General features: G+C 34.5%; 5 protein-coding genes and 2 long non-coding RNA genes across 7 annotated transcripts; 3 read left to right on the top strand and 4 right to left on the bottom strand.

Moving 5' to 3' along the window:
- Positions 1–1,619: 1,619 nt before the first annotated feature.
- On the top strand, positions 1,620–3,188 carry Idgf5 (Imaginal disc growth factor 5). Its single transcript, XM_020962510.2, has 3 exons — positions 1,620–1,812; positions 1,895–2,437; positions 2,501–3,188. Exons 1-3 carry the CDS (start codon positions 1,695–1,697, stop codon positions 3,133–3,135), a joined length of 1,296 nt encoding a protein of 431 aa, XP_020818169.2. The 5' UTR covers positions 1,620–1,694; the 3' UTR covers positions 3,136–3,188.
- A 326-nt stretch (positions 3,189–3,514) lies between these two features.
- LOC147644338 (uncharacterized) lies at positions 3,515–4,668 on the bottom strand. Its single transcript, XR_015270546.1, has 2 exons — positions 4,524–4,668; positions 3,515–4,168 (listed from the first exon to the last, which is right to left on the bottom strand). It is a non-coding gene; the product is annotated as an uncharacterized LOC147644338 (long non-coding RNA).
- Positions 4,669–8,598: 3,930 nt separating this feature from the next.
- On the top strand, positions 8,599–8,890 carry LOC110191551 (bomanin Short 3-like). Its single transcript, XM_020962427.2, has 2 exons — positions 8,599–8,678; positions 8,748–8,890. Exons 1-2 carry the CDS (start codon positions 8,627–8,629, stop codon positions 8,816–8,818), a joined length of 123 nt encoding a protein of 40 aa, XP_020818086.1. The 5' UTR covers positions 8,599–8,626; the 3' UTR covers positions 8,819–8,890.
- LOC110191553 (bomanin Short 5-like) lies at positions 8,891–9,670 on the bottom strand. The gene is made up of 2 exons (XM_020962429.2): positions 9,307–9,670; positions 8,891–9,217 (listed from the first exon to the last, which is right to left on the bottom strand). The coding sequence occupies exons 1-2, from the start codon at positions 9,356–9,358 to the stop codon at positions 9,147–9,149; spliced, it is 123 nt and encodes a 40-aa protein (XP_020818088.1). The 5' UTR covers positions 9,359–9,670; the 3' UTR covers positions 8,891–9,146.
- A 527-nt stretch (positions 9,671–10,197) lies between these two features.
- Positions 10,198–10,553, bottom strand: BomT2 (Bomanin Tailed 2). Its single transcript, XM_020962426.2, has 2 exons — positions 10,474–10,553; positions 10,198–10,406 (listed from the first exon to the last, which is right to left on the bottom strand). The coding sequence occupies exons 1-2, from the start codon at positions 10,535–10,537 to the stop codon at positions 10,231–10,233; spliced, it is 240 nt and encodes a 79-aa protein (XP_020818085.1). The 5' UTR covers positions 10,538–10,553; the 3' UTR covers positions 10,198–10,230.
- Positions 10,554–11,267: 714 nt separating this feature from the next.
- Positions 11,268–11,679, bottom strand: BomS3 (Bomanin Short 3). Its single transcript, XM_020962428.2, has 2 exons — positions 11,551–11,679; positions 11,268–11,482 (listed from the first exon to the last, which is right to left on the bottom strand). Exons 1-2 carry the CDS (start codon positions 11,600–11,602, stop codon positions 11,415–11,417), a joined length of 120 nt encoding a protein of 39 aa, XP_020818087.1. The 5' UTR covers positions 11,603–11,679; the 3' UTR covers positions 11,268–11,414.
- Positions 11,680–11,808: 129 nt separating this feature from the next.
- LOC147644339 (uncharacterized) lies at positions 11,809–12,392 on the top strand. The gene is made up of 2 exons (XR_015270547.1): positions 11,809–12,148; positions 12,263–12,392. It is a non-coding gene; the product is annotated as an uncharacterized LOC147644339 (long non-coding RNA).
- The last annotated feature ends 1,009 nt before the right edge of the window (positions 12,393–13,401 follow it).

The raw sequence follows: 13,401 nt of genomic DNA on the forward strand, positions 1-13,401 counted from the left end.
TGCCCCCTGACTCCACCGGAGTTCACCTCTTATCAGCACTTGGCGCCCCACTCCATCGTCCGGGCCCCAAAAGGGCCACGCCGTCGTTTAAAATACTCTTAAAAAGGAGCCCAGGCTCGTCTAAATACCTGCCGGGAGTAAGTCCGTTTTTCAACCACCCCACAAAAAAGCTAGAGTCCTGGCAGGGATGCCGTCGTGAGTCACGCAGAAGCACGAAAATAATACATATCTTAATATATATATATTTTAATCTAAGTGTTCTAATCATCTTGATTTGTTTTAAATAGATCATTATTTCAACAGTTTGTTTGCTTTTTCTACTACTGCCCAAGTAGCCATCTGAAAGGATAATGAAATTATTATAAATATATTAAAAACACTTAAAAATTATTTAAAAGAACTTATATTTCTCCACCTAGAATTTTCTATTCCTATTCCTATTCCTATTAATAAGATATATTTCTGTATACTTTTCAAACGATTTTCAGGAACTTATTATTTCGAAGTTTGTTATTGGTTTCATTAACTAACTAAAAAGTATTCAAGACACTAATATTTCCTTTAAATGTATAAGTTTTTCCCAAGCTTATTTATATATTTACATCCGATTTTAGGAACGAATGGAAATCGTGACTTGTTGGCCGTCACTGGGTCTTACCTTGCCTCATCGCCCGGCTCGGTGCGCCTCATTGCAACGGCAATGGCGTCGGAATGGTGGCAGGCAAACTAATTGGTTTAATTTCAACTTTTACTTTGGACCAACCCTGCCCACCTCGACGTCCTTGCTACTGCCACCCAAGGATATATATATCCTTCTACCAGGCCCCCTTTCAACCCGCCGTGTCAGTGGCATTTGAGAAGTTTGCTTTGCTTTACGCTTCGCCCGCCACTTCACTTGGCTTCGTGGTGGGATGCTTTTTCTTTACTATATTTATTTTTCTCTTTCTTCCGCTTTTACTGCCTTCCACTTTGCTGGTTTGTTTCCTGCCACGCCCCCTTCCGGTCTTTCAGCATCTTAGCAGGACAGGGGTTAGGGCGGAGGCGGCGTATCAATTCATCCTGGCATTCTTTCAGGCGACGACGGAAATTTTCCAATTTTCCGTTGAAGCTGAAAAATAAAGCCATCCCATGGGGAGCTGTGAGAAAAACGTTGCTTAACTTCCGCTCTACATTTTTGAACAAGGATTTCCATCACTTCAATAGTTTGCGAGGGTGATAATCCTTTGCTAAGTCGGATTTAAAATATATATATATAATATACTTCAAGTGACTGTCGAGTGACTTGTATTATAAGTAACAACTTTGTTTATATGTTAAGTTGTGTTAAACAAAAATTTGTGGACCTTTGGGACATTTTAAATAACACAAATAAGAATATAATGATGAGTTCATTAATTTTATTATGTAAGTTGCTTAAGTATGATAGAATCTTGACCCATTCCATAAAGCATAAGCACACCTACTTAATTTTAAAGTCTTAACTTCATTGAAAGTTTAGCAAAACCCACTAAAGCTTTGGAATACTGTTTCCATTAAGACTCAAAACACATAACAAAGATTAGTAAACACAATAAATTCTTATCTGCCCTGATTTTACTAGCAAAGCTTTGAACCTGGCTCTTCAAAAACAAAACTGATTGCCAACGATCAGTTGTTAATCTAATTTAAAGCTGAATAGTCACACGGACAGCGTAATGTTTTTCACTAAATCCCCATTTATGGGTTTGCTGCTCTGCAGTTTCCTGGCCACAATTTCTGCGGAGGTGGGAAAACTGGTCTGCTTCTACGATACCCCAAGATTGGTGCCACAAAGTGAGTTTTCCTAATCTCTATGTCAGGTATGGATCAGGGGGTTATCTCTAATGGAATAGCCTACTTTTATTTTTTGCCCAAGGTCCCGCACCAATTACACTGACAGAACTAGAGCCCGCCCTGAATTTCTGCAACTTTTTGGTCTACGGTTATGCGGGAATCGATCCAGAGAATTTTAAAATAACATCCTTTGATTTACCCAGTGGGAATCACATCAACGATTTGCGCAAGAAATTCCCCCATGTTCGATTCCTGCTCTCCGTGGGCGGGGATCGGGATATAAACCGTGAAGGAGTTCCGGATACTGACAAGTATTTGAATTTGTTGGAACAACCGGAGCGTAGGAGCAACTTTAGGGCCAGTGTCATGGCAGAGCTGAATAGACTCGGATTCGATGGCATCGATCTGGCCTGGCAGTTTCCCAAAAACAAGCCCAAGTTGCAGCAGGGAATCCTTAAGCGGGCTTGGGGTAAATTCCGTGGCTGGTTTGGTTCCACCTCGGTGGATGAGAAGGCCCCAGAGCACAAGGAGCAGTTTGCGGCTTTAATGGGAGAACTCAGATCAGATGTCCATCGAGCTGACAAGCTGCTAAGCCTCACCATGCTGCCGCATGTATCTGCCGAGCGTGAGTACAGGAACATAACTATAATCTATATATATATCCTTATATCCAACTTCCTGCCTTCAGTCTTCATTGATATCCCAACTGTGCTGATGTATGCGGACTTTGTCAACCTGGCCACCTATGACTTTCAGACCCCGGAGAGGGATCCCAAGGTGGCCGATCTTCCAGCCCCTCTGCAAGCCATGTATGAGCGTGATCCCAGCCACAATGTCCAGTACCAGGTCGAGCATTGGCTAAATGCGACGGCGGAGAGGAATTTCGATAAACTTAACATTGGGGTGACCAGCTATGGACTTTCTTGGGTTATGACCAGGAACTCTGGCATCACAGGCTATCCACCCATACCAGAGGCGGATGGTCCAGCACTGGCGGGCCATACAACCGGTATCCTTAGCTGGCCGGAGATATGTGAGCTACTGCAGCAACAGCCCAAGGATCGAGAGACGCCGCATTTGCGGAAGGTGGGTGATCCCACCAAGAAGTTTGGCGTCTATGCCTATAGAGCGGCGGATGACAAGGGGGAGAACGGCCTCTGGGTGGGCTACGAGGATCCCACAACGGCGGCCAATAAGGCTGCCTTTGCCCGAGCTCATGGTCTAGGTGGCGTGGCCTTCCATGACCTGACCATGGATGATGTACGCGGTCAGTGTGCCGGCGAAAAGTTTCCCATTTTGCGCAGCATCAAATATAAACTGTAGTATGACTTTTGTAATGTGTTGGATTAATAAAATAAATATATCAAATATATAAATTTTACATTTAAAATGAAAAAAATCTGGGAAAAAGTTCTGCAATTACAAGATATATAAATATTACATAGAAGAGCACAGGGTGTTTTTAGGAATCATATAAAATCAATAAAAAGGGGTAACCAACAGCAGTAAATAAATTATTTTAAGACCTCAGTTCAATGTAAATTCAATTTAAAAATATGTATCATACTTTTAAATTTCATTAAACTCGATTTTAGATTTCTTCGCACTCCTTTTTATATAAAAGGTAAATAACTTTAACTTTAAAGTAACTAGTTGCAAAATTTCACTGAAATTTAGTGTGACACATTAAAACCCATATAAGTAAGATTTAAGAATTATATTTTTGACAGATGCGTCCATTTAGCTTTAAATTTATATAAAACATCCATATATATATTTTCCATTATCCACATTTCCCACAAACAAACACCAAAACACCCTTGATGCCATTAGTGGGAATGGTAGAATGAGTGACTTGAGAGGGGGGATGGCTTACAAAAGTGTCACTTCCACAGCTTGAATGGCAATCCCTAGACCTGCACTCAGTACCAATTTGCCGATTCCCACGAGACAATAATGTTTGTCCATCCTCGTAACGCTTAAACACATTAAAGCCGTCGTCTACAGCACCGGAATGATGAGTTGTCACTCCCCGAGAGCAGGCCGCAATAACTTGGGGTCACCACTCAAACATGGAAGGCCATGTCCCTGCCCAGAGTCCCTCATGTCCTTGTGCGGGCTTCATCCCTCAGTTGATTAGCAATTTTGCTCACGTGGCGGCACAAGCAAAATGTGTTGACTGCCATGCTGCCATTTGATGGCACCGGAGAAGGGTCTGACCTCTAACTGGGATGGGGTTTCAGTGGTCAGTTACTCCCCTGCTGATGCTGGAAAACTTTGTGGGGGATAACGCCCAGGGATAACAGGGTGAAGCCCTGAATCCAATTGTGTTCGAGTCGATTCCTTGGGTAATTACCTTCATTACAAGTAGAGCATAGAAGAATAGGGTTTATATTTTAATTAAATATGAATAATATAATAGTGAAAATTAATATACATAAATGAAGAGATGAGATTTTTAAAATAATGTGTATTATTATTAAATTGTCATTATTCGAATTTGAAATCGATCATAACTAAGCCAAACATGCAGTAATCTTAAATTGAACAACTTTTCTGCTTTTGGGGCTTAATATTTACAAAATGTTAAATTTAAGAAAATTAATACGAAAATAAACTAATAGCTAGCACAGCTGATTCTAGACCAAGACCTGATCACTCGTATAGCATCTATGTTTATAAATGATATAATTGTCATGGTTAAGACTTACCGGCATTGCTTAATTGCTTTCTTCTTCTTCCCGGTTAACCAGATGTATTGCATCGGCCAGGTGATATCTTTGGGGTCGATCACTATCACTATCACCACCTCTATCAACATAGATGTACACAGTGAGGAGGCCGCGCACTGACTGAAGCGGGCGCAATGGCTGTGCTCCTATTTATAGTCCCCGAGGAAAGAGAACAGAGAAAGTGAGAGCGAGAGCGAGAAAGAGAGTAATGTGTCTCTAGAGATACACAGGGAGCGAGAGAGATACCGATTAACATAGAGCAACAGATGCCGAGCGGCAGATAGAGAGGGACACAGATAGCGGGAGGCACAGAGAATCAGAGAGAGAGAGAGTGCTACTGCCATTACTATATTTTATTATTACAATTACCTTGGCTCGCTGAAGTTTGTTTACTTGTAAATTGCAATTCGATCATTAATAATTAAAACTATATATATGTATATATAATATATATGTACATATAATATATAATATATATAAATATATGTATATTTAATAAATAATTATGTTAAGAAACAACAATAAATTGCTTAATAACATTAAATTCACCAATATATAATAAATTTATAGTTTTACACCCACAGATTTGCATTGTCCTCTACTGAAAACGATCGTTGACTTCTGACATAAACTATAATTTCTAGCAAGGTTTTAAAAACGTATAAAAGCAAGGTCCTACTCGTAATCCCAATTAAACTTTATTATTTAAAACTAAATTCCCTTCCCGACTGAATGCAACAAAATGGGTGATCCACAGCAGCAGAAAAAGTAGCCCCACAAGAACCTGAAGTTTATGAATAAGGACACAGTTGGTTGCATCATAAAACCAAATGGTGAGAGCCATAAAACTAACCACAGCTCAGAAATAAAAAAATGGGAAAATATATATACATATGTATAAGGTAGAAGGGGAAAGTGCAACTGAAATCAACAGAATGTAACCGCAAGCACGGACGCTTAGGCAATCAACTAACGGAGTGCACACATGTTCGGGAACACTGCTTTTGCACTCACCTACACTGCCACGCCCACTCACCGAATACGCCCCCACTGGCGCCACAGGTTGACAGTAAACTAATAGAGGCGCAGCTGCCGAGAAAGCCATTATAATATGGGTCTGCCGAAGGGAAAGGAGCTGGCAATTACACATAAATATATATGGAAAGTGCACAGAAAAAAACTAATGTATAAAATAATAAAAATATAAATTAATAATAAGTGCATAAGGAAAAAGTAAAGGTATTAAGAAACAGTTTATTATAGCTTATATAAAAAGGTTCTTGAAAAATAAGACTCTGGTATTTATTTTGGTGTTCACTGAAAATATCACGTATACGCAGTGGTGACGTATATCGATCAGAAAAATTTCTATTTTTATATTTTAATTTCTACATTATAATAATATATTATAAATATATATTGTATATAAAAATATTATTTTATAAATATTAATTTATCATTATGTATATATACCTTTAGCTGCATCATATCATATTGAAAACTTTGTTAACTTTGATGTATTTAAATGATATATATCGAAATATATCGTAGTTTTACATTATAATCAATAATATGGACAAAAATATAATTTATTTCATTTTTTTTGCTTTTGTTTATATTAAAAAGAATATTGATTTTTCGCACCTTTATTGCACCTTCAACATATCGCTTTTTAAACTATTGCTATGTAGTATTGTCATGTCTAAATGTCTCTCCTTTATCCTCGTTTTATTTATATTTAATGATAATCCCGGCTCAATTCCTTTACCTTTCTTTTATATATATGTGTACAGGTGCATTTAAGGCCCCCTTCCAAGCTTGTGTTTTATTTAATTGAAGTAGAGCATAAACATAACAACTTGAGAGCTTTGACATGTCGCTCCCAGCCACCACTTGAGTCCAGAACGGGGGCAGGTAAATGGAGGCATTTAGCCAACCCGACGGTTGGAGCTTTAATCGTGCCACAAATACCGTAAGCCGCCTCCTCCATCGTCCTTAATACCCGGAATACCCTCTCAACTGGGTGATTAACTTTTTCGAGAGACATGTGGCAGCTGTCGCCGTCCGCACCGCACCGCATCGTAATTAAATTGTTAACGCACACGTGTCGACTGTCCGTCTAACGGAGCACACACACTCACACACACACACACACATTTTAACGAACGCCGCCCGGTACACTCATCCGGATGGAGTTCATTTATCCGTAATGCCCTCTACGTTGACAAATGTGGAGAAAACAACAACATCAGCAGCAGCAGCAGCAGCAGCACTCGCGCACAAAACACCAACTCGCTAATCCAGTAAAGGGGAGTGAATGTGGTGGGATGCTGGATGAAACCCTTTTCTCCTCAGTCCCCCATTTTGGCATTCACCTTCACCTTTTTCCCACCTTACCAGCCCCCTCTTGGCGAGCCACCCCACAGACTCCCTCAAAAACTCAAAAAAACAGCGCCTCGAGCCCCACCCCCCTCGTCAGCCGAAAAAACACATTTTGCATGGCGCTCGGATGGTGTTTTTAATGCTTCATTGGCTTAATTGCCAGCCATGTGCGCCATACACATGCACAGCAAAAATATATGTTTGACATTTTTTTTTTAATTAATAAAAACAACAATAAATAAAAGGTAAATATTTATTGACAAAACTATAAAAATAGATCATTTTTGTAAAGAATATTCAACCGAAGTCAAAATAGTTTGACCTAAAAATCTATAAAAAAAAAAAATAAAATAAAAAACCACAAAAAATTTCAAAATTCCAATTGAATTTTTCCACCTCAAAATAAAATTGGAATTTGGTGGTTTTAAATTCCAGTTTTTCATTATTTTCTCTTAATTAAATTCGTTTTCAAATGTGCAAATATTGAAACTGTAATAAAAATATAATAACATGCAAAGTTTTATTAGCACAATAAATTACTTCAATCTTATTTCTAATTATTTATTATTTTGACTATAATTATAAGTTCTCCAGGAAATAGAAAATATTATATTTGAAAACATTTGTATACACTGTATTATAAAATATTTACTTATAATTTTAGAAATAAATTTATAGTTTCTAATTATATTATAATTCATAGTTAGATTTTTCTTCATTTGAAATTGAATTGAACATTGAATTGAAACATCTTCCTTCTTCTTCAAAGTATCTATTAAATTTCAAGGATATTTTTCCACTCCCTTCTTAAATCTTGATTATAAATCCTTATTTTTTTCAGTGCACACATGCACGGCTGTTACTTATAAACAAAATCAAACTCACACACACATTTGCGGAACAACTTTTGCGTGGTAAAGTTAATTCGACCACAAACACGTTCATTTACCTTTTGCGGATAGACACATGCCATTGAACAAGTTAAATTTCAGCCTGGAAAATTCCCCGTTGGAGTTTTGAAAAGTTTTGCATAAACTAAGTCAACTTTTAGAAATAGTTTACTGCTTTTTTTTTTAAAAAGAAGGTTAAACTTTTTGGAAATTTTAGATAAATGTTGCGGGGGTGTATAATATATAAAGATAATTTTAATTGAATATTATAATAGTATTACATATAAATTAAAAGTAGGAATGTAAATTTTAAGGACTTTATATTTCTAGTATTATTTAGAAATAGTAATAGTTAATTAGAATACGTTTAATAGAGTGTAGAGTATAGGAAAAATTGAATTATTAAAACAGCAAACTAGAAAATAGTTTCAAAGATTACAGATCTAATCTGATTACAGATTCAATATTTAGTGACTATATTCCTTGTGCAAGAATGTATTTAAATTAAAGTTACGAATCAGTGTACATAGAAAATTTGAAATAATTCTCGGAAACCTATCAATGCTCATTGATTCGAGTTCAAATGCAAATCAAAGCTTAAGATCTTTCAAAAGCTATCAAGAACAGGATAGGGGCATGTCTCTGCTGGTGCTACTCAGATCAAGTTATGACACATTCCTTTATATTCAAAATGCCATGAATTAATTGAAAAAGTGCGCAATTCGCTGCTAATCAATCGGACATCTCTGAGCTATAAAAGCGACCTGTTTGCACCGATCAGCAAATTAGTTGCTCATTTCACTTCGCAATATGAAGCTGCTTTCGGTTGCCTTTCTTCTCGGCCTTTTGGCTCTGGCCAGCGGTAAGTGTACTATATACATATATATACTATATATTTCCGATACTAAGTGAATCCTTATTTTATGTGCAGCCACTCCTTTGAACCCCGGCAATGTGATCATCAATGGCGATTGCAGGGTTTGCAATGTTCGAGGCGATTAACAATTTTATTAAAATAAATGAATGTTGAATTGTGAAAAATATGAAATAAAATGAGTTCTTTAAATCATTGAATTTGGTGAAATGTTTTTTATTTAGTAATGTTACAGTACTTTAAAGAAAAATATAAACAAAAGATAAGAATTGCTTCTTGGGTAAAAGTGATATGGATTTTACATATTTATTTCAAATTTGTGGTGAGTTATTTGGTTATTCGAATTGATCCGTCTAAAATTTAGTACATATCTGAACTAATAAAGTACAAATTTGATAAAACCACAGATATTTATCAAATGTTTCGTTATATTCCACAATTAACAGCATTCAAAATTTAACCTCCATGGACATTGCAGTTTCGGCAATCCCCGTTTATAACAACGTTACCAGGAACCAGTGGAGAGGCTAAATAAGTAAAATAAATTTTAATAAAATTATTATAAATATGTATTTCACAATTATATTATTTTTAGAAGAAATCCCCTTTTACTTACCACTGGCCAGGGCCAAAAAGCCCAAGGCAAAGATCAAGGAAATCCACTTCATGGCAATGGTTTGAATGCAACTAATTGCAATACCTTTAATTTATTTTCTTTTATAGGCCCTTGGAAAATGTGGCAAAATGCAGGAAATTCCCTGCACATATTAATTTGATTAATTATTCGATTTTTCACTAGGTTAATGCGCAAGGTTGAATTCAAACTGGAAATACCCGAGAAACAGAATATTCCCATTGATAAGAATAAGATGTACTATATTTAAATGCAGCAGCCTGTCACGAGCAATGATAATAGCAATTGATTAAATATACAATTAATACAATTCTTAAATATATAAGTAGATGGGGAAGCTCCCAGCGATTTATTTATTAATGGATAAAGTTAATTAATTTAAAAGTAAAGTAAAAGCTAAAAATTGTCAATATATTTCCCTATTTTATTTATTGAAAAACAATATAAAGTATATTTAGATTCAATGGAAAACATTTATGTTGTGAAATCCGAAAGAGTTTAAGATACTAGGAAGGATTTGCCTATTTTGGTCAATGTCAACAGCAGTGTAGATTTAGCCATGTCCGTTTTTATGAGATACAAAATCTTACAGGTCTCTTAATAAGAAATAGAGATACCTAAATTGCTTTAAATACTCTTATACTTTCCAGCCAAAATTTTAATATATTTAGATTTTTATAGTTGGTTATTAAAAAACATTAAAAATATGTACAAACAGACTCAAATAATAATAGAGTATGCAATTGAAACAGAGTGTAAAATAATTCATAATATTTTGACTGCAATTACGTTTTAATAAGTCTGCAAATACTTAAATTTATTGAAATATTTAATGTCCAAAAATATACCTTAATGAAAACGAAAATTCTCAACTATTTTGTATAATTTTCTTTCTTTATTTTTATATTAAATATGAATTAAACTAAGCAATTGATATAAAATTCCAAAGGCCATGGCTCCAGAAGTTAAAGTATATGACATGGAACCCGATTTTTCTCCAGGACCCATAATTATGTTTTTATCATTATCGGGCTTGTTGCAGTCGATGCACTCTCCATTAATATACACCTTTCCCGGGGTGGCTGCAATTAAAATATCCAAAAAGTATATACAGAATAATTAAATCTAAATATATGCAATATCAATTACCGTTAACCACAGACAGTAAACAAAGCAGCAGCATCACAGCCGAGGCGATTTGAAGAGGTTTCATGGTTTGACTTTCGATTTAATCTGAATGCCAATACGAGATTGCTCTGCTTTTTATATGGATTTAGTATATAGTATATATGAACATAAGGGTACAGTATTCTCTGGAAATAATGAACTACATACAACGATTTTTTTACGTTTTTTTATTTCTATAATCTTACTGTATGTAGGAAAGTAAAGTAATTTAAAAAGTAATTCCCTTTTAAAAGAAACAAATATGTATTTATATAGATTACTGTTTTTCAGACATTATACAGATCTAAGGAAGATTGTATATATTCTATAAAAAAATATATAATTATTACCTTATAATTCCCTCAGTTACAAAGTAAATGTATTAAATGTAGTACTCATTTCATTTCAGTGAATATTTACACACAGACATGGTTTGATTTACTATTTGTTTTTAACTTTAAGTATAGCCATTAGGAAAAATTCTAATTAGAAACAATCGATGTACTTTATATAAAAATTGTATATGTGTTTTAATTTTGTTGGATAATTAAAAAACTCTAAACAAATACATATTTTTTTAGGACGTATTAAGGAACATACTGCATTTGTCTGAATGTCAAATTTGTTGGTTTTAAATTTAGTATTAGAATGTTACTTTTTAATATGAATTATTTTAATAATTAAGTATCTATAAACGATGGAAACTGTATAAAAATCGATGTCGATGTATAATATATATTATTTTATATTATTCCCCAAATAAACAATATTAAATATCTGTTAATGTTGTTTTTTTTATTAAAGTTTCATTGAATTTTTGTTGGCTTTTTACTTAAATATTTATGACAAACTATTGTATGGCGGTGTGCATTTTCTAAATTGACCGATAGATGGATTGTATTCCTTCCTCCATCTCAGTGACCCTAAGCTCGAACATTGCAGACGCGGCAGTCGCCGTTGATGATGACATTGCCGGGATTCAGGGGAGTGGCTGTAATAGAAAAATATATATATTTATTAATGAATTTATTTAATTGTTATAGATTTTTGTGTACTGACCGCTGGCGAGGGCGACCAGACCCAAGACGAAGGCGAGCGACAGGAATTTCATGTTGAAATAGTTTTGTGTTTTGTATTTTTGAGGAACTCGGCGAGTGAACTCTGGTGGATTGGCAGCTGACAACTGATGCTGAAACCAGAGAACTGCAGTGCTTATATAGCCCAATCGCTCTGTAGCTTCATAGACCGAGCTGCGTCTTATCAAGCTGCCTGGGAAAAGTCTTGCCGAGATTGGGATTCGCCCAGAAGGCAGCTCCCAGATCAGAAATTCCCCGGCTGCAGGGCGACGTTCTCAATGAAAACCGAGCGTAGACAAGTGTTGTCTGATAGATGGAGGGAAATCTGTCCCGGAGCGAGATTTAATTCACGTGCAGCTGAGAGATTTTAAACCTGATTTAAGCTGGCTGGGCATGGTGCCCCACGGCCTTAATTCCACGTATTGCGACTCGTTTTGCAGGCAAAACATTTGCTCAAGTTTACACCTTTGATTCCTTGGAATCAATTACGCAAAAGAGCACGTGTAAAATTAAGAACAAATGGATAAACAAGTACAAGCGATGCAAATGACAACACAGGGGCTTCGACTGAGAGATACCTGGTAAAAAAATATGTATACATTATTTAATATATAAAAGAGATATACTATATTTATGGAAATGCGCTTTAACAGTTTCAATTTCTGAAAGAAATATTTATATGTGTATGTATACAGACTATCATAATTAAAGCCAATAGATTTTATAAGTAATTATTTTTGATTATAATTTTAGTGAATTGTAAATTCCATATTTACACACCTATAAGAAAATATGAACTGATGAATAAAAAGAGACCTGGCTAAATTGATTCGTCTGTAATTGCGAGTATTGTAAGTAAGAGATATACATATATAATTAAACACTTGCTCTATATTTCCAGGGTATATATAGAGAAGTAAACTGCATAAGTTTTTCTGAATAAATCTTATTATTAAGGTATATTTTTATATAAATTCATTAGTTTATCATTTCTTAGCTATATGTTACAATACTCATTTAATTTAATTTCTTAGTTATGTGTTATATGTTTTCAGAATAATTTGGTAAAAAATATTACAATAAAATGTGAGATTATTAAATTATAAATATAAACAACATTTCTTAAGAGATACAAAACCATAGTATTATTTAAAACCCACTAACCATTATGCAAATCATAAAAATATGTATTGCTAAAAATAAAAATATATATATTAAAAAATAAATGTATGTGTATTTAAAAATGAACATGTATTAACAGCAAGAATCTATGAATCTATGAAAAATGGTTTATTATTTCTATTATCTTTTGCAAAGGCATTGGTACATAATTAATATGTCCGATTAAATGTACGTAAATCAGGCGAAATTGTGAAATATAATCAAATTGTCAGTAGTTGTAATATACTAAAATGATTTATTTATTACATGTTCAAAGTCTTTGCAAATATGACAACAGTGCGGATACGTAATATACATACAATGCGGATGTAAATAACTCATACGCACCGTTGTCATTGTTTCAAAACATTTAATAAGAAATATTGTAGCTATTTTTGAATAAGTATATATACACTAATAAAAATATTTAAATATTAATAAGGAGCTTATATATATATATATTTAGCTGTTAAATTAACTTAAAGAGCCTATAAACGGAAAAAAACATTCAAGCTGCAGAGTAATGCTACTAAAAAAACACATGAGTGTAAGGTTTTTTCAATTATTTTAGTTTCCTTATTACTTTTATTGATTATTAATTGAATTTTTTACAATTATTCCATTTTTTAATGATATTTCATTGTAGGTTATAGTTCAGAGAACTTTACTTTCG

Source organism: Drosophila serrata, unplaced genomic scaffold (genome assembly GCF_035046125.1).
Source record: "Drosophila serrata isolate PLE 108 unplaced genomic scaffold, ASM3504612v1 contig_184, whole genome shotgun sequence".
In the NCBI taxonomy this organism is placed as follows: Eukaryota; Metazoa; Arthropoda; class Insecta; order Diptera; family Drosophilidae; genus Drosophila; species Drosophila serrata.